Source organism: Helianthus annuus, chromosome 11, assembly GCF_002127325.2.
Source record: "Helianthus annuus cultivar XRQ/B chromosome 11, HanXRQr2.0-SUNRISE, whole genome shotgun sequence".
In the NCBI taxonomy this organism is placed as follows: Eukaryota; Viridiplantae; Streptophyta; class Magnoliopsida; order Asterales; family Asteraceae; genus Helianthus; species Helianthus annuus.
In genome coordinates this window covers 116,643,239-116,664,942 of record NC_035443.2, presented here as the reverse complement: position 1 = coordinate 116,664,942, position 21,704 = coordinate 116,643,239, and the positions used below count along the sequence as shown (strand labels likewise).

Here is a 21,704-nt window from a genome sequence, read left to right as displayed (position 1 = left end):
TTTGTCTTTTTTGCGACTACCATCATTAGACGACCCAAAAATTTTCATATCTTATACAAATAAGGCTAAACTGCACTTTATGTCGCGGTGTCCTTTAACTATGAAAATAACACTGGATCCATCAGGCGGTGTCTTTTTACCCTACCCTAACTCAGTTGAATTATTTTGTTCACTCTCAACACATGCCACTCAAGTAAGGGCATGACGGTCAGTTGAATTATTTTGTTCACTCTCAACACATGCCACTCAAGTAAGGGCATGACGGTCATTTCACTTGATAAATAAAACAAAACAATTTAAAAATAAATATAACAACAAATAAGCCTTTCTTTGGCCAAACCACTGCCGTTACCAAGTTGTCGGCCACCACCTCTAACATTCTCTCCTATCTCTTTTCCGGCGACCTGAAACCACCACCCGCCACCAAAACCATCTCTCCTTATGTTGTATTGTTTGTGGATGGTGTTCATCCGTGAAGGAGATGTAGGGTGGTCAGTGGTGGGTTTGTTCATGGATGATCTAGTGGTCTATTGTTGCAAAGAGACGGAGATGGAGAGATTTATAGAGACACATTTATCTTTATCTAGTTTCTAAATGGGGTTGTAAAAAGACTATTTTTATGCCCTCATGTGACTGGTACATGGGAATATTTAACATTAAAAACTAACTAGGTTAAGCCATAAGGATACCGTATGACGAGAATTATTAGTAACATAAAGGACATTCAGTGTAATTTTCATAGTCAAAGGATACTGTCTGTAATTTCGTTCAAACATAATGGACATAAAGTGGGATTTAGCCTACAAATAAAAATTAACACAAAACTTCTAAACTATCTTCATCCCAAACTTCAAATATCTATTGAAATTACAACATAATAACAACCTTAACTTATATAACCATCTTCAACTTAAACAAAATTAGATATCAAATTAACGAATTTTTGATGTTGTATTCTTTGGTGAACAAAAATTGAAGTGCTTCTTTATCATTCATCTCCTGTAACGATTCTATTACCGACCTGGTTACCGCAGTTCTAAGAAACAAAAATGCAACAGATCTAACAATTAAAAAAATAACATACATAAAAAACAAAGCAACCACTAACTCTTAATTTTTCTGCTTTTCTCTTTTTTGATCACTTTAACAAAGCGTTCTTGAGGATCTAAACGTACTTCTCGCTGCATATTTTCCCATAACTTATCAAATTTACTCTCAAATCCCTCCTGGAACCAACTCAAAAGTTCATCATACAATACTCCTGCATTTTCATCCCATACCTTCCTTAGTATCGCGCAGCTGTCAATATTCCCTTTCCTCAACTCATAAACAAGTTTCCCGTATCTCTTATGGCCCGCCACCTCTGGCTTCAAAACACTAACGGGCTGGGCTGCCATGAACTCACGAGCCCGTTTCACACATGGCAGCACAATCCCGTCAAGCAAAGAGTAACAGAACACGTTGACCTTAATCTTCTCATCTTTCACAGGTAAACTGTGCAACGGTAGCTGCCATAAATGGTCACCAAACGCCGCACTCACCCAGTTATAAACCATGTCGGTTAGAGGATCGTAATACGGTTTTGGGTCTGCAAGTGGTGCGGAGAAAGTGCAAAGATAGCTCGATTGTTTAGCGAGCCACTCCGGTTTTACTCGCGTGGCGCCATGTATATACGGACGTTTTCTCTCGACAAGTTCGCTGAAAACCAAAAACTCGGGGGCGGTTCGGGAAACAGATGACCATCGATGAAGGAACACGGTTTCTTTAACTCTGTGAGCTTGATATCGGGGTGCGTTCACTTTCCGATCTTCTTCGGATAAACCCGAAACTCCTCTGACCCGTTTAGCAACCCGATCAGCCCAGCCTGCGCATATAGCTTGGCCTAAAAGCTCCTCTTCGGTCAACATCAACGGGTGCTTGTTGGAATAAACCATCCAAGCCCGTTCTACATCGTCGATCGTTCCATAACTCCACACGAGTTCCCGCTGGTTAAAAACCAAATGCAGAAGCTGTTTTCTCAACTTCGACATTTCCTCCATCGTTTTAAGATGCAACGAATTCTCGTCACAAAATTCCACTCGGTTTTCCGACAATTCAAAGCACTGCAATGCGTATGCTATGGTTAACGCGTCACTAGTAGGGTTTGAAAACCTCACAAGAGCCGTTTTAGATTTTTCTTTTAGTTTTCTTTTTTTAAGCTTTTCGTCCTTAGTGGTGACGTCTTCACTTTGATCCCCTTCAAACTGCATTACGAAAGGATTTGACAAGCTCAAAGCGGAAGCAGCTGCAAGCGCGTATCCTAGAATTAAGTTTTTTCTTGCGAACCCGTTACCGTTTTTCAGGATCTGGATAACTGTAATTAGCATTCGTGAATGGCGTGGACTCATTGGATAGTGTGACATTGCCTTCCCTAAGGGCGTTAAGTTCCCGTCATGATCAAGTGCTTCTAATGATTTTAAACAAACTTCTGCTTCACACAAGGCTTTAGCTTCCGGAGGTGTCGGAAACGGGAATTTTGTAATCTGAATCAAGTTAAACAAAAATATTATTAATCACAAACACGACATTATTAGACGAACTAGTGGGTTATCACCCACGCTCAGAAACGTAGATAAAAATAAGCAAAAATCTAAATAGTAAACTATCATAAAGTGTAAGGGTAAATAATGAAAATTAAAAAATGGAAACCTTATTAAAGTTGAGGGGCTAAACATGCAGTTATTAAAGTTGAGGGACTAAATATGTCTTTAGTAAAGTTGAGTGGTTAAATATATATGTCATTACCAAAGTTAAGGGGCCAAATATGCCATTACCAAAGTTGAGGGCATAACATATCATTATTAAAGTTACGGGGGTTAAATATGTTATAACCAAAGTTGAGGGGCCAAAGTTGATTGAAGCCAAAGTTGGTTGATGTTGACAAAATAACATTTTAGAATTTAAAAATCATACCTCTTTAATACCCATGGATTTCATGAGCAGAACGACACCATCAACAGGTGTTTTTAAAATTTCAGCAGTTGAAAAGTCTGCAAATATGTTGTTAAAGACCGCAGACGAATAAAGACGATAACAATGGCCCGGCCCAGTTCTTCCCGCTCTTCCGGCCCGTTGGGCCGCAGATGCTTTACTTATCCACTGTACTTCATATGTTTCCATTCCATTTGACGAGTTATAATTTTTAACCTTTTCTCGACCCGTATCAACCACATACTTTATCCCAGGTATTGTTAAAGATGTTTCGGCGACATTAGTTGCAACCACCACTAACCGCTCTCCTTCCTTAATATCCTCAAACACACGAAGCTGTGCAGATGCAGGAAGCATGGCGTATAGTGGTAGAACCGACAATGCACCAGGAGACGCATCCTGTTTTAATTGTTGTTTTGAATCGTCATCCGGTTTACTGTCTAACGTAGTTTTTCCCGATAAAGCTTCAAAAGCGGATTTTAACGCGTCAAAATTACTGTTTCCCTTTAAAACATTATCAAATTCATTATCTTGAGTAACCGAATCTTTGACTTTATCATCAACTTCTTCCAAATCACTTTCGTCATCAGACCCAATGGAATCAAAAGACTCGTTTTCCGATACGTCACAATCATCTTCGTCTTCACCTTCACCGTAAGAGCTAAATCTGTCTGTCTGTCGGTTGTTTTCCATCTTAAACGCTTCGTCGATCTCCTTCATGTCAAACTCTTTACACGTGTCCTCGTTGGTGACAGCACCATCTATATTTGACTTTCTTTTGGTCAACTCAAGAGACGCTTTGCGAAGCTTGCGGCACAAGTATTCTACTTCCCTTTGACCTGTCACGAATACAAGTATTCCACCAGGTGGAAGTCTTTTATGAATTGATAATATTTTTTTATACGCTTGGCCAATGTAATCCACAATATCGGTTCTTTTTGAGAAATGTGTTGTTACGGGATATTGTCGAGTTGGAACTTCGATTATAGGTGGCGGATTTGAGAAGATTTTAACACCCGACACAAAGTCTTCAACGCGCATGGTCGCACTCATTAATATCAGTCGTAATGGATGTATCTTCTTGTCAGCGGTAATCGTTTTTCCCGTTGAAACCTCGTATGCGGTTTGCTGCTCGTGTATTTTCTGACATTAAAACACAGTAAGTCAAATATACTGTCATCTAAGTGATAAACATTACTTACAATAAATTAATAAAAAATAAATAAAGCACGCTTACCTGGCGTTCTACTATAACGCGAGACAACATCCCAGTAAGTATGTCGGTATTCAGACTCCTCTCGTGAGCCTCATCCAATATTATAGTTGAATATCGCTTCAACAAAAAATCATTCTGCAACATAAACATGATATCAACACTCAGTGATCCTTAAACTATGAATTTCAGTTAAAATAAAAGAAAACAAAAAACCTGCAATTCTCGAAGCAATATTCCATCGGTCATGAACTTGATTGAACAGCTGTCGCCAATCCTCTTGTCATGCCTAACTTGAAAACCAACCTCCTTCCCTAGACCAACACCAAGCTCGAAAGCCACACGCCTTGCAGTAGCAAGAACCGCCACACGACGCGGTTGCGTAACACCGATAATCCCACTTCGACTGCTATGATTTTTGTTACCAAATCCAGCCTCATACAGAAACTGCAAAATGCCACTCAAAAATCACAAAAAAAAAACATATAAATCACAATATACAGGGGAGGGTTATCTTGAGAAAGCTAAATATTGCGAGAACCGTGAGAACGGATGACAAAACCAATCAAAAACAACTTTTTTTAATACAAACCTCATTATAATTAAAATACAGCATTAAAAAAAAAGAATTTACTCTTTAAATAATTCATCTCCCCTTTCAAAATCACTCTTAATACACGTGTAAATACAACAAAATTACACATGTGTAATTGACAATCTCACACGTGTAAATTTTCTTTATTTACGAATACATGTAGATTTAAACGTGTAAATTAATTTATAAAATTGTATTCGAATAATAATGATAAGTGTAAGAAGAAATTTGTTTCAATTGTTTTTGACCAAGTTCTCGTGGTTTTTTCATCGTTCTCACAGTTCTCGCAATATTTAGCGTTCTCATTTAAACCCTCCCCTATATATATAGGATTAGGATCATGTGAGAATCACTAGGGTAATTGAGAACTGTAAGAACAATTTTGGACCACACATTTTTCCTAAGCACAAAATGCAAAAAAAAAAAAAAAAAAAAAAAAAAAAAAAAAAAGTGCAAAGAAATGCAAAACATTTTATTTATTTACTTTTTTTGGAAAAATCGCACCTTTTTATTTCAGGTTTATTTATTTATTTTTGGATACATACACATGTATATTGTCAATCTTTAACTATAGTCTATACATATATGTATGTACGTGTGTATACATACACGTGTATAATTAAAAAAAAATTTAACAATATACACATGTGTATATACCCAATAGAAAGCTCTTATAAATGTGCAATTAAAAGTAAAAAAAAAATGTTTTTTTTTTGTTTTTTTGGCTTACGAGAAAATGTGTGGTCCAGTTCTCAATGCTAAATTAGCATGTGTTTCTCTTAGGATCCATACCCCATATATATACACACACACATATTTACATCCATACACACACGCACATATATGTGTGTGTGTGTGAAAAATGCAAATGCAGTAATGCAAGTATAGTAGTATACCTGAGGAACTTGTGTGGTCTTACCACACCCAGTTTCTCCACATATGATAACACTAATATTCTCATATATTGCTTCCATAATCTCTTGCTCCATCATGACTATTGGAAGATCCATCCGCTTCGACTCAACATCCTTTGGCCTTGATACACGAACCACCGTAGGGGTAGCCACAGGTTTCTGTGAAGAAACCGTACTCTTTGTAGAGACGATTGCTTCCTGTAACATATTAACCCCTGTATTAATAAAACTAGCTTACAAACCCGTGTACTACACGGGTTGAATATATCCAAAAAAATGTAAATCATATATTTGTACATAATCCTTATCAGTGAAATGACTTATTACATAAAATAGTGGAACAAAAGAAGGTTACATTTTCAACTATCCAAATATAATTTTCTAAGTTTTCGCTTGTCTTTTGGGTCACTATAGTCCATCTTGTTATATACGGCTGTAAAACAGTAACACTAAAAACGAAAAACAATGATGATAAGACCATAAGTGTTTTCAAAAATAAATTGTAACTTATGAGCTAGGTTGTTGCAAATGAATTGCAATTTATGTATACTAGGTTATAACTAGGGCTGTAAACGAACCGAACGAACACGAACAAGGCCATGTTCGTGTTCGTTCGTTAAGGAAATTAACATGTTCGCGAACTGTTCACGAACGCATACCGAACATAAATTTGTGTTCGTGTTCGTTCGTTAAGCAAATTCAGTTGTTCACGAACAGTTCGTGAACACTGGTCGCGAACACAAAGAATGAAAGCAAATAAAAACGAACGCAAACAAACATTTAACTTGAAAATAAAACATAAAAACATTGTTATCCTTAAACATTTGATATAAGTAGTTAAATACAACCATCAAATGATAAATCAAAACACAAGAAGTCTACTACACCACCAAACGATGAATCAAGTTTAACTAACTTAGACATAATTATCCCTAAAAAATGTCTTAGAATGTCCAAATTTTAGCTAACTTAGAAAAAAATATGGTTTAAAGTTTTCAATATGTTTAGATAAAAGGTTTATTATTTATTATTTTTTAATATAAAGAAACGAACATGAACGAAAGTAAACCGAACATATTACTGAACGTTCACGAACGAGACCAGTGTTCGTTCGCTAAGCTAACCAAACGAAATTTTTTGTTCGTGTTCGTTCGTTAAGCTAATCGAACGAACATAAACGAACTTCCCGCCGAACGGTTCACGAACTGTTCGCTGAACGTTCGGTTCGTTTACAGCCCTAGTTATAACCCCGTGTATTACACGGGTTGAATAAATAAATTTAATATATCAAATAATAAAATATTATCTTTTTAAAAGCCTCCTTTATTGCACGGGTTGAAGAAATGTAATTTTATATATTAAATAATAAAATAAGTTATATCTATAAGAACCATATGTATTGTACGGGTTGAATAAATTTAATAATATATACCAAATAATAAAAAAAATTATATCTTTAAAACCATTGTATTACACGGGTTGAATAAATGTAATATTGTTTACCAAATAATAAAAAAATTTATATTTTTAAAAACCCCTGTGTATTACATGGGTTGAATAAATATGATTTTATATACCAAATAATAAAAAAAAATATATTTAAAAAAACTAACGGATTTTTTTATATTTAAAGTAGGATAAGATTGAATATTTAGCTTTATTTATTTAGTTAATATAAGATTGAAAAATCATATGATTGAATAGGTGGGAGGTTGTATGATGATAAATCGGTTAACCGTACTGAATGAAAAAGATAATAGTGATTGTTGAACAAATTAATTAATCGAATTTAACAGAAACATTTGTGATGTTAGGTGGATTTTTTTAATTATTTGAAAGTTAATATCAACTTTGGAATTCGTATGAATTCTTATTAGATTTGATTAAATATTATTGATAATAAAAATTTGTATTAGATTAGAATTTAGATTTGATTAAATATTATTAATAATAAAAATTTGTATTAATTTAGATTAAATTATTATTATTAGTATTATTAATAATTTTAATCAATTAAATGAGAGAATGACAAGTGTCCCAAAATCAGGTTTCTTTTATTATATAGTATAGATATTAATGATATAATGCCGTTACAAAAATAGAGATAACGAGACGAGACACGAATATCATCCTAGTATAAAAAATATTACATATAAAAAAAACATATTAGAAATAATATATGTCGTTTAAAAATAGGACTAAACCTTTTACAACTATAACTTTGAGTGTCAAGACAACCTCCTTAATTAGTACTCGGCATTTAAATATTCAAACTAAAATTATATAATACTATACAACGTTTTTGTCTAGCATGATAATAAGTTACTATAAATGATTAAAATTAAGTTTAATATTTAACAAACATGTTATAAGGAAGTTTGACCAATTTTAGGGTGAAAATTAATTGATATAGTATATTAATATGTTAAAAAATTAAGAGAAAAGATCAATTATATATATAATATTAAAGTTAAAATTAAAACTAAAATTAGAAGAAAATATTTGGTGATGACATGTGTCATTATTTGGAATCATTTATTAGAGTAAGGATATTTTAAAAAAGGTATACATTTAATAAAGCATACCGTTGATTTCTCCATGGGTTTACGACTACTAGATGTCGTTTCTGAAGGTTTTGGATCTTCTAGAATGGATGTATCAGTATGCTCATTTTCAAGTTTGGTAACAACTGAAGGAGGGTCTAATGCACCAATGGCATCAGCTCCACTGTTACATGGTAGTTCTGGAGAAGATCTTAATGGAGAAAGTTTCACATTTATGATTTCGATATCTACATTCATTGGTTGACTAGAAACATCCTCTATGTTGACTGGATCGGAGTAATCTTCAGTCGAATCGGTTTTATTGTCTCTTCTTTTTGAAGGCCGGTCATTATGTTGTAGTACCAACCCCGTTTTAGCAAACTGCACTTCTCGCCTGCGTTTCTCACGTGCGGTTTCAACCTGGCCCAGATTGCGTGAAGACCACATGAGTGAATAGGCGTCGTCATGAATTTTGTATTTCCTGACAAATTAAAAACCAAATAGATGTCAGAAAAAAGAAAAAGAAAATCCACACGGATCATGTATCCAACACAACTTCACGTCTTCACATACTCTAATGTTTCGAGGCTTTTGGATAAAAGAAGCGATTTCTCCTTGTCCTCCTGCATGGAATAAGAGAGGCTTTAAAATAAGTGATTACGCTAATGCAGGATAAATTATTTATATACGCAAAAAAAAAATAATGAACGGACCTCGAGCTTCTTCAGCTTTCTCTTCTGGGAATTGCTTGGTTTAGCTTTTTCTTTTTTCTTTGACTTTAGAGATCCCTTTAAAAGAAAAAAAAACAACATAAAGTAGTAACACGTTAAGACATTGAACAAGAAGATGTAACAGTGATTCGAATCCCGTGTAATAGCGGGAAGTACCTGTTTTGAACTTTTCTCTTTGGATTTTTTCTTTTTCTTTTGCATCATAACTAGTACATTGCTATCATCTCCATTTAAGCTACAAAAGAAAGAAAAGAGGCAGTACGTATAAGTAAATTAAGCATCGGAAACTCAAAGATAATGGCTAACAAATAAAATGCAAAGGATACTTTGCAAGTTCAACAAAGTGGTTAACCCGATTTGAAAATCCAAGGTTTAAAAGAACGGAAACGAGTTTCGAGGCGTTTTCCTTTCGCCTCACGAGGCGTAAGGCCGAGGCGGTATTAATAAATAAATATAAAAATTATATATATTATAAATTATAAAAATAATAATACTAACTAATTTCATCATCAGATTCATCAAAAACATGCATAAAAAAGACATGAAATGCTTGAAATTGACACAAAAAGTCAAAAATAGTAAAAACAACTATGAAAATCCCATGAGGCATACCTGAGGCGCAGCCTTTCTTAGCGCCTCAGCCCCTCTGAGGCGCATATGCAGTAAAAACCCCATGAGGCGCGCCTCAGACTCGTTTTTGGCCGTTTCGCCTCTAGGCGCGCCTTGAGGCGCATGCCTCAAGCGTTTTTTAAAACCATGTGAAAAACATAATGCCAACATTCCTAGAAAAGCAATACATTTGATAAAGATGATGCAATGTAGCTTAAAAGTATAATGCATCTTATTTTACCTCGAAAAATGGGATCCATTGTCTACACCGTCCAAGGACTCCATTGAATCCTGCTAAATCATATCAGATAATGGAGATGTATTAAACTATGGTAAAAACAGTCATGGAAATCAGTTTTAGAGGCTTGCGTGGTAATTTTAACTACTGGCACAAATGTGATCAGCTAATATATTAAAATCCAAAAAAGAATAAAACTGTTCAAGTACCTGGAATCCAGGAATTTTCATTAAGGGAGACAAAAAGAAGAATCGGGTAAACAAATGCAACCAAATTTCACTTGTTTATAGTTAACGGAACTATCAACTAGTGGCAAATATAAACCAAATTTGAATCATACATATATATTTTCGCATTACAATATCACCAACTTCAAATAAAATAATTGCACATTATACATAATAGGGCTCACAAGATAAACTGAATCGCTACTCAGTGGTGGATCTAGAAATTTTTTTCACTGGGTTCACTTTTCTAGATGTTCCAATTTCATATGACTGAACGCTATGAAGCACGGGGACGGCATCTTACATCAAGTACCCGTCCCGGGGATGGCTCGGGGACGGAAACGCGTAGGGGACGGCTCGGGGACGTTTCCCAAACGTACCCGGATATTGGGGACTTCTACAAAACCGTACCCGATATTGGGGACTTCCAAAACAGAGTATCGGGGACGTTTTGGTTCGTCCGATCCAATTCGCGGTACGAAAACGATCCGGTTTCGCTTGGGATCGCGTTTCCGACGACCATAATGGCATTCCGAAAAAACAATTCAATCGTAGTAGAGAAGAAATGGTGGCTAATCGAAGTTGCTGATCGAACCTTACATTCCCTGCTGAATCGTAGAATGAAAGATCTGTCGGCTGATTTTTAGCTTTAGATAGAGCTTTAGATGAGCGAACAGGGAAGAGAGAAAGAGGACGGCTGATTTAGTTTAGGTTTATACGTAGGTTATAAAAAATCAACTCTTTGTTTTCCTTGTTTACACCTTTTCTTTTAACTAAGTTACGATTTCATCCTCCAATTTATAGATTTATCAAAATTAACCCTAGACTATTATAAATTAGTGCATAAAGATGTATATATAAGGGTTGTGTTAAATATACCCATAAGTCAACTGTTAGAGGAAGAAAAAGTAGAGAAAGGAGAGAGAAAAAAGTAGAGAGAGGAGAGAGAAAGATGGATAAGGTCAGGAGAGAGAGGGTGGACAGGAGAGAGAATTTCACAAGAATTTTGTTGTTGTTTTTTTTTTTTTTTACTTTTCTCCTCTACTTTTTTACTTTACCACTAACCCACTTTTCTTAATTACTAAACCCATTAGTGAAATTGGTGAAAATAATGATTCTATATTTTCCATTGATTCAAAAAATTCAAAACAGTCACCGTTTGAAAAATACCTTCACCGTCCACAGGTTCACTAAGTGATGGCCATTTTGAAAACATAGGCAAAAAAAAGTGCGGAAACACGCGCCAGATAATAACATAGACGAAAACATACCCCTACTTTAAAATTACGAATATACCTCATTTAAAAATTACGATTTTGCCCTCAATTAAAATTTACAATATTACGATCATTTTAACTTTTAACAAATTACGATTTTACCCTCAGTTAAAAATTATACTTTTTCCCTTAGTTTAAAATTATAGTCTTCCAGTCATTTTGGTTTTTTTTTTCTTTGCAAAACTATAAAGGTGTTTTTTTAAATAAGTTGCCTTTATGTAAATTTAATTCGTGTCCGGCAGCTGCTGGCACTCGTTTATTGGTCCTGATAAATTCAGTTTTGCCTTCATTTAAAATTACAGTCTTGCTATCATTTTAGTTTTTTTTTTCTTGCAAAACTATGGTAGTGTATTTTTAACAAAATAAAAAAAAAGTAACAAAAGCATTATAAAATAAAATAAGATAATTATTGCTTTTGACTTTTATAATAAAATAATGTAATAAAGTAAATAACATAAAAACATAATTATTATTTTTAATTTTTATAATAAAATAATGTAATAAAGTGGTTAATTATTACCTAGTTTGACTAATGGGTAAATTTATCCTTATATTGGGTGTATTTATCACACCCCATATATAAGATATATATTAAATAATAAATAAAGCTTATTTGTAGCTAAATATTAAGTTTAATATATTTTTATTTTTTAATATTATTTTTTTGCCGTACCCGTATCTTGTATTTTTGAGTTTTACCGTTCCCGGTACCCGTATCGTCCCTGTACCCGAGTCCCGTACCCGTATCCGTGCTACATAGACTGAACGTAAAAAAATCGGGTCGGTTCGACGGTTCGGATCAGGTACATAATAAAAATACGATACAATAATGAAAAGAACACCGTCACTAGAAATTTAAAAACACATAATATACAATACGACGGTCTTTACGAATAAAAAAACTATCTAGAGTTTATGAAAACGTTGCATATAAAAAATCAAACCTTTTAAGAAGCACAAGTTAAGATTGCATATAAAAAAGCAAACCTTTTTAGGTAACTATACTTTTAATGCTGCTTCAATTGGTATTCCAGTGGCTACATAACCATTTAGATTTTTCAATGTCTATATGATTGACCAAAGCAACAATCTTTGCAATCGTTTGAAGGTTAGCACCCATAGTTTCAAGTGTATTCTATTCAAGATTAATTGATATAAAAAAGCAAACAAAATGTTGTATCAGCCATCTGTGAACATTTTCCACCCACAACAACAATACTTGTACATAAGGTGATAGCAATGAGTTAGAAACAATATGTGGGTATTTTGAAATGGGTGGGTCAGTAGCCCAAGTGTCACGATTGACACAACTGGAGGTTCATGAAAAGGGTTAGAGGAGTTAAAAAAAAAAATTAATATTCCATGCATGTTAAACTACCCACGTCGCCAGGGCCGGCTCAAGGGGGAGTAAAATAAAGCAAGAGCTTTAGGCCTCCATTTTTTTAAGGCCTCAAATTCTAACAAAATATATTATATGTTGGTAATTTTGGCTTTGAGATTGTTAACATTGAGGTTTATGATCTACAATTATGCGTATACAAAGATGATATATGAATAATAGGATCCAGAGCAATTTTTTTCGTTTACAAAAAGGGCCCCAATTTTGCTATTCGCTTTGGGCCTAGAAAAATTTAAAAATTTTTGAGCCGGCCCTGCACGTCGCCACCACCAACAATTTCTTTTAATTATTTCCCTATTTTCATACAGTTAGTTTCTATGCTTTTGCAAGTTGTATTTCTAGCTTATTAGGTAGTACTAGTTGATTTGTTTTGAAAAAAAAAAATTATTCTCTGTGTTTCTCTTTGTACGTGAGTAACCAGATTCCTTTGCTAATCTAAGTTTGGCAACTTGGGTGGTGTTCTTTGGACCCTAATAGTGAACTAGGTGGTATTTCTGTATCCTGGTTCAGTTTTAGGTTTGCCCAACGAATTCGATTGAGTGGTGTTTCTGTATCTTAATCGATCCGTTGTTATTCGATTTCATACTTCATATCCGTTACCTACTCTGATTCCTATCATAAGGATTGCTTACAAAAATCCTTGAACTTACATAAACATTATGTATATGCAACAAAGTATCACTAACACTAATAGCAAAACCAATCACTTAATAGAAATATATAATATAAAACTATCACTTACATAGCAATCAATTAGTTTGACCACCAACACAAGATAAACCGGTAAATGGCATCAAATACTACTTTCTCCTCTATGAACCATGTTTTCTGCTTAATATTGTTGAATAAAACTAATCAGTGGACGTCATTATACAAAATAAATAATAGAATTACAAAGAGCAGGAACTTTGAAAGAGCTAGTCATTTTATCAAGCATTTGGTGGGCAAAATCTATGAGCTTTGTTTACATAAAATCAAAGCAAAAAAATCATACCAGTTTGGATCGTTCTCCAACAACCCCTTCAAATTACATCCAAAACTACTTTTTATACACACAAGAACATCATCAGTTTACCCAAAATCAGAAACAAAAAACATAAACTTTTAGAGAAAAAAAATATCATAATACGGAATGCTACATCAAATTGAATGTCAAAATCAACAATTGATTACCTAGAAATTAAATTGAATGTCTAAAGTCTAAACAAACATGTAAATCAACAAATTGAAAGTTAAAATCAACACCGTATACTCTTATAGGGTTTAAAATAACCTGAAGGCTGAAGAGAGTGACTGAGTGAGGGACTAAGGGAAGGCCGAAGAAGGGGCTGCGTGACTGCTCCGGCGAGCGGCTGTGTAACGGCCGACGGTGAGCTGGTGGCGGGAGAGTGGAGACAGGGGATGAGTGGTACCGACGTATGTGTTCTGTTCTTCTGTTTGGGTTTCAGAGTAAACACTAAAACAGTAAAGGGTGACATCTAATGAACTAAACCCTAATTCATTTTTTCACTTAAAAAACGCAAAAAAAAAAATGACTTAACCGGACTCGAACATGGAACCTCAAGGTAATCTGCACGCATATTAACCAGTGGACCACGTCATATATTTGTTTATGGGGTTCCCTACAAAATATTACAATGTTCATCTAGAATATTCTATATAAATTAACACTATAAATTACGGATCGAACAGGTTCCTGGGAACTCCCTAAGTGGCTATAGATCCGCCCCTGAATTACTTTTCAATGTAACAAATGTAAGAATCCTTCATGTATCCATCACCCATCCAATTACGCGAATTCAAGTTTCAATATATTACAATTTAACATCACTGAAGCAGATTAAAAGAAAATACGTTAGAAACTAACATCTCTAAATGGCGAAATTCTAAGTTTCAACACATTAACAACAAAATAATCTAAGTTTAAGACATTAAAACACAACACAATAGTAATTAACAATATGATACCAACAACAGATTATAACAATTATTTAGTTAACACACCTGAGCCAATGACACTGTGATAAAGATTTAAAGTGGTGGAAACTGTCAAAGTGGATTCAGCTGCTAGAAAGGTCGGAGGAAGAGCGTGGATGGTCGGAGGTAGAGCGCACACGGCCGAAGGTGGAGGAGTGGCGGTTCGCTGGAGGTGGAGTGTAAGCTGTGTGATGTTGTAGAGGGTGGTGGAAGCAGGAGGCAATTTGTGTATTTTAGGTAACCCTAAATGGGTTTCACAATTAAAAAAATAGAGCAAAAAATAGAAAAATAGAACAAGAAAAGGCGCGGATACAATGACGTCTAGTTTAGAAAGAGCGCTATTAACCAACCAATGGAACACTAGAGATTTTTGTTTATGGGTTCACCCATAATTTATTTATAGGTTCCTTTTCAATTTTCTATATACGATTTCATTAAAAACTATAAATAGGCTGGGTTCCTAAGAACCCAATGTTCCTAGGAACCCAATGTTTGAATATCACACTACTCAATTATTTGAACGCTAACTGTTTCGCATGTATTACGTGACTAAATGAATACTTGTTGTTATGTTTACACGTGGAATGCTGTCTACTTGCCTTAACGACGTAGTACTATAGTTTGGACTCAGCACCCGTTCCCACGGGGGTTGTTAAGGACAATTACTTGCATGGATTACAGTGGTAATCATGTATTGCGAACTGTCCCAGACAGTCAACCCGCAGTCATTGGTATCGATAGATCCATGTCGATAATTAACATGCTTCGTTTTCCTCTGTGTACGTGCTGGTTATGCGTAAACTATTCAAACTCTACTATGCTATTATCAAACTTGTATGCTCACCTTTACATTATATGTATTGACTTTATTTTAACGTATGTGACAGGTGTTTAAGATGTTTGCTTGCTAGGAAAGCGAGGCTAGAATAAAGCTCTAGAGGCCCCCAACAAATAGTTGTCTGTCAGGAACAAACGTCTAGAGCATAGTTGTCTGTAGATCTTGTCCGACCGGGTCTTTAGGAGCATTTGAACAATATTTATTTGTTTTATTTAAATCTGAGTTGTCGGAACAGAATTACTTGACTAGTTGTTATCTGTAATAATATATTGTATTATTTGGGATACGGTATGGGACGTATCATTTAACTAAATAGTGATGATAGTTGTTATGGAAACATCTGGACAATCTGTTTCGCTCAGTGCCATGCCCCGATGATTCCGCCATCGGTTGGGGTGTGACAGTGGTCGTGGTCGGTGGTAGTGATTGTGGGTGGTTATAGGCGGCGGTGGTGGGTGTCGGTGGCGGCGATGGGTGGTGGGGGTGGGCGGCGAGTGGCGGTGCGGCGGCGACGACGAGTGGTGGTGGCGGCAAGGTGGCCTTTGGTGGAGGGTGGCAGCAGAGGTGGTGGTTGCTGGCGGCGGCGGCGATTGGTGGTGGTGGTGGTGGCGTCGACGATGGTGGTGGGCGGTGGCGGCGAGTGTCGTTGGCGGTTGGTCGCAGCTGTGGGTGATAACGGTGGCGAGTGGGTGGCGGCAGCGGCGGTGGCTGTCGGGGTGAGGTGGTGGCGGGTGGCGGCGATGGCGTCGGTGGTGGGTGGTGGTGGTGGTGGGTTGTGGCGAAGGTGGTGGGTTGTGGTGTTGTTGATGAATGGTGCAAGGGGGATGGAATGGAAAAAAATCATGGGGGTGGAAGGAATGATTTTGAGGGAATGGGATGCATTTTGGAATTGGTGATTCCATTCCATTGACCAACCAAACACTCTTTTCTTTATTCCCTCATAATCATTCATTCCATTCTACCTCTCATTCCTGTATATCAAACACTACCTTAGTTTTGATTCATAATCCGGTTCTTGTGTGCACATTTAGAAAAACATTAAGACAACTTTTTGTACAAAATTAAACTTTTATTATTTTTTTATAACTTTTATTAATGTGTATGTGTAGAAACCGGTTTATACATTTTAGAGTGAATTGCAAGAATTGTCCTTTATCTTTATGCCTCTTTGCAGGCGGTGTCCTTTATGTTTAAAATTGACGAGTTTTGTCCTTTATGTTTAAAAATATTGCACGTTATGTCCTTTAGGCCTAACCTAGTCAAATTTTGCAGTCAAATTTTTCAGTTAAATCAGATCACCAACAACCGCCTCCATCAACCACCAACTGCCGCCCACCACTGCCCCACCTATCAGAAACATTTATCGAGCTTTATCTTGAGATCTGTGCTGCACTCACCAAAAAAAAATTCCATATGAATGCTTATTCTGAAACAGTTCGAACTGTTGATGAATCTTTAACATAAGGCAGAATGCACAGGGTAGTATTAAAATCATTAAAAGTAAAAATCTCATTCTGCAAATATCAAAGCGATTAATATGATGCTTCTTCTATACGGGTCGTATAACTTTATACGGCCTGTATACACCATGTGAAAATAAGTTACCTGGTCGTATACAATGTATACGAACATAGTATACAGGCCGTATAATCTTATACGACCCGTATTCCTCGAAAAGTGGATTTTTCTCAAAGTATATACCGGGTTTAAGGTGCCAATCACACGAGACAGTTCATTTGATAAAATACGTGGGAGAAAAGACCAGCACCGTTGTCGTTCCGTATTTTCTCCTTTTCTAATTCTCAAAGAATCTCGTAATGTATTGTCTGTTTCTCTAAATTGTCTATAAATTATAAAAAAAAAAAAAACAAACTATGCGGCCTTTCTGTTGGTGCATACATCTGTCGACTTCGTCTTGTATCGAGTCTAGTACTAGATATGTTAGATCAGGGCACATTGTACGGGAAAATAGAGTTGTAAAGTTGATTTCCCACGAAATGGTGATTTCCCACGAAATGTGTTTTCCCACGAAATGGACATGTCATTTCGTGGGGAATCAGAAGTTAGTCATTTGGTGGGAAATCAGAAGTAATATAAATAGGCTTGTGACATTGTCATTTGGTGGGAAATCAGAAAATCATACCGAGGTGCTGCCGGTTTGATTCTTGAAGGTACAAGCTGTAATATCAATCAAATCAGTGATTTAAGTGAATTGCTAGCTGTTTCTTCATCAGTTACTTGTTTTCCGCACCTGTAACTGATTAAAACTCCTCTGAACGACTCGTTCGGGTCTAGAAACGATCCTACAAGTGGTATCAGAGCTCAGGAGGAGGAGTTCTGTCGAATTCAGCTGAAAAATTCTTATTTCTACTCATTCTTTCACGGTTTTTTCTGATTTTTACAAAATCGAACGGGTTTTTACGGTCCAAATCGGATGATTTTTGGATATGTTGTGCGTAAACATGTATTAACAAATCCTTGAAAGTTTTAGCTTAAAATTCGATCTAAATCTTACAAAATTCGTAATTTCGCTTGAAATGTAACGAGTAAAGATGACGTCAGCAACATTTTGGGTCTGATTTCGCTTGAAATCACGTTTTTTTGTCTGATTCCGCTCGAAGTTTACGCTTGATTCCGCTTGTAAGTAAGGTTCCGCTCGAAATCTTGTTTGATTCCGCCTAAAATCGTGATCCCGCTCCAAGAATTGTTATGATTTCGCTCCAAATTAGCATTCCGCTTGACATTTGACCTTGATTCCGCTCCAAATCAAGATTTCGCTTAAGACTTTATCTTGATTTCGCTCAAACTTTTAGGCCTGATTTCGCTTGAACTTTATTGGTTGATTTTGCATGAACACACATTCTCGGTCTAATCATCAATTGAACTAACATCAATCTTGTCGGCTCATACATATCGATAGGTCCTTTCAGTAATCAATTGGTATCTCAATTTGTCGGTTCATAATTGTTTGCATGTGAACATTGATTGTTTGTGTCTCATGTTTATCGATAGAATACAAGTTGCATGTGATTAATATAATTGTCGGCTCAAAAGGTTAAAATCATATTGCATTTAAAATTTACGGTCCAATGGTTTTGATTGCATGTGTTTATTGACCCAATAAAAATCCTCGACCGATGTGATTCAAATTGGAGGTTCAAACAAAGTGAATTGAGTGTTGAGCCCATGTGTTTTTGTCAGACTTTGTAAGCGGCCCAATTGTATTTCGGTTTAGTGAAGTTGCTAGGCCCAATCATATTTGTTTAATAATTGATTGTTGTCGGTCACTGTTTGCAACTCATATGTTGATATCTCGATCCATGCGAATGTCCAGTAAAGGTCAAATAGGATTTCATTAATATCGTAATTGTCAGCCCACCTTATATTTGCGGCCCAATCAAAGTAAACCTCAAATTTCATATGAAAGATTAAGTTCATTAATTGATTGATGGTAATTGATAATAATTCATATGATGAACTAAATTGATAGTGCCTTGTTAACGGTGCAATCATAATTGTCGGACATCATTTACATAAATCAAGAAATTGCATATTAATTTTTAAATTGTCGGCATTGATTCAAGTTTGGATGGATTGAAAGTCAAGGTTCGTTGCATCAAGGTCATACGGTTCAAAGCAATTCAATCAAATCGCTGGAATTCAGTTCAGATTGCTTGAAACTGAACCAGTTCGTATGAATTGAACGTCTTCAGGTCGTTTAAATTTGATCCTGGTCATAGTAGTTCGCACGGTTTGACAAATTAAATCTCAGTTCACATCAAACTCTGTCCACACAAAATATTCACCAGTTCGAGTATCAGTTTGATTCAGTTTTTTTGATAGCATTTAAACTGATTGTGTTTTGTTTGTTTGTGTGTCTACAGGTGATACAGGTACTTTACAAGGTGAACCATTTCGTTTGAAAAATCTGTTTTGAAAAATTATCGATACCGAAAACATGGAAAACGAATTCTATAACACTGTCAGTAAAAATTCATTATTAAAGAAAGAATTTGAGTTGTTTACAAGTATGCCAGGTGAATCTACAAAAACTCTCATTGAGAGATATTGTCATCTTGTGTGTACCATGTCTCAGTTGAAAATTACTAAAACTCTAGCAGAATGGGTTGAAAAGTTAGCTGATGCTTTACCTCAGAAAGAATGGGGTACATATCTCATGATTCTAAAGAATACAGGAGTGTTTAGTAGATTGTCAATTGCTCAATTCATTGAAAAACTTGAAGAACAAATTGATAACAGTGATGATGATGAGAAAAGTCAAGATGAAGAATCTGTTTCATCAGAAAACAGTTCATCAGAGACAAGTGATGATGATGAGGAGATTGAACAGATAAATATTGGAAAAACTCATTTATCTTCTGACAGTTTTGAATTTTACTTTGCAGATAAACTGAAGAAACTCAAAGAGAGAAAAGCTGCAAAAGAGATAAAAGAAACCAAGATTGTTGAGAAGATAGTTGAAGTTGAAAAGATAATGGAAGTAGAGAAGATTGTTGAAGTCACAAAACTATGTCTCACATGTTTGGAATCTTGCAAACAGTGTGAAGTAAAAGACGCGAGATTTAGTGAATCAGAAAAGATGAAAGAAAAACTGCTGTTTGATGTAAAGAATTTGAAAGAATCATACGATGTTTTGAACAGAACAGTGAATAGTTTGCAAACGACAAACACTGAAAGAGAAAAAGCGATGATGTCGAAGCAGAAAGAGATAAATTTCTACATTGAAGAATGTGCGAAATGGAAGCAAGACTTGGATGGTGAAAAAGTTGAAAAATGAAAGAATCAGACGTTTGCTGAGAAGTTATACAAGTTCTGGTTACTTAATTGATAGAATTTACCCTACTGTTGCAGGTTTCGAGGCGTTTAAAGATGAAGATAAAGACAAGAAGTCAAAGAAGAAAACGGATACTGGTAAGATACAGAATGTCTGTTATAATAGGTGTCCGCCTCCGATTTGGGAAGGGTATTCGCCTAGAAAACCGAATGAGGAACAAGTCAAAAAGGCAGTTAATCTAAAGTTAGAGTCCGAGTTAACCGATGTATTGCCAGACAACATTGATATCACGTTCACAGAGTCCGACACACAGATTATGAGTCCGAATTAATAAAAAGAATGGTCGATCAGGTGTTGGATAAGGATGAGGAGTCAGATTAAAATCCGAGTCCGAAAGTTCGTGTTTGTTAGTCGGGAGTTCGAGTTCGTCCGAAAAGAGTTCAAAATCGTCGGGAAAACGGGCTTATAGTAAAGAATTTTTGTTGTCAAAATCTAATTTGAATGACGAAACGTTTGAAGTTGCATATACTTTGAATGATTCTGACAAATTATATTTTGATAAAGATTTTCCAATAAGAAGTGTTCGTTTTGACATGATTAAAAAGGTTTTCAAAATGACAGAAATTAATATTTCTGAAATAAAAGATTTAAATCTTATTGAAAAACCTAAAAGGTACACTTCAAGAGTTCAACAACGGTTAAACAAGAAAAAGAGTTACAGTTCTGGTTGTGGTTTTCAAAAGAAACCAAACCATAACCGTAATTTCAAAAAGAAAGGTTTAGGTTTTATTCCACCTGAAAATTATAAAAATGAAAAATTTTCTAAAACAAATACAAAATTTGTTTCAGGTCCGTCTGCTGAAGAAGAGAAGAAGAACTCATTCTGGAGACAATCAAATCAAGAATTTCTTGCTGAGAAAAAGAAGAATGAAGTTTAGAGAAAAGAAACCAGAACCTGTTTTAGATGCAATGAAGTTGGTCACATTGCATGGAACTGTCCTAATACAACCAACACAAAACAGGGAGTTTCTGAAAAACTGAAAGAAATTGTTGTTGATAAAACCGAACCACCTGTAGGATCAAATCGAACCAAAAATCTGATTTTGATATAACAATAAAGATGAACACACACAAAATGAACTTGAAAAATCCACTAGATTGATTTGCACAAATGATTATACAATATTAGCCCCCAAATCTCTAGTAAAGTGTGTTCCCAAAACCCTAATCATCACTTTCTATTTATAGCCTAAACACACTTAGGCTATTTACATTTAAGTCCCTAGGGTTAATAACTTGCCAAAACTAGTAATAAACATGAAAACTAATTAAATGAGCTAATAAATATATTTTGTGTAAACAAAATATATTTAATTAT

At 35.3% G+C, this 21,704-nt stretch overlaps 1 protein-coding gene across 6 annotated transcripts; it reads right to left on the bottom strand.

The window, feature by feature from the left end:
- Positions 1 to 904: 904 nt before the first annotated feature.
- Positions 905 to 14,184, bottom strand: LOC110936294 (ATP-dependent RNA helicase DEAH13). 6 transcript variants are annotated; one of them, XM_022178643.2, is made up of 11 exons: positions 10,023 to 10,897; positions 9,817 to 9,866; positions 9,123 to 9,201; positions 8,949 to 9,023; positions 8,809 to 8,858; positions 8,278 to 8,716; positions 5,675 to 5,890; positions 4,400 to 4,630; positions 4,208 to 4,321; positions 2,953 to 4,113; positions 905 to 2,522 (listed from the first exon to the last, which is right to left on the bottom strand). In XM_022178643.2, the coding sequence occupies exons 1-11, from the start codon at positions 10,041 to 10,043 to the stop codon at positions 1,104 to 1,106; spliced, it is 3,855 nt and encodes a 1,284-aa protein (XP_022034335.2). In that variant the 5' UTR covers positions 10,044 to 10,897; the 3' UTR covers positions 905 to 1,103. The 6 variants fall into 6 exon arrangements, with proteins under 6 accessions (XP_022034335.2, XP_022034332.1, XP_035835287.1 ...); XM_022178640.2 differs by lacking the exon at positions 10,023 to 10,897 and adding an exon at positions 13,990 to 14,184 and having other exon boundaries at positions 958 to 2,522; XM_035979394.1 differs by lacking the exon at positions 10,023 to 10,897 and adding an exon at positions 13,990 to 14,160 and having other exon boundaries at positions 958 to 2,522; positions 9,817 to 9,869.
- Positions 14,185 to 21,704: the final 7,520 nt, after the last annotated feature.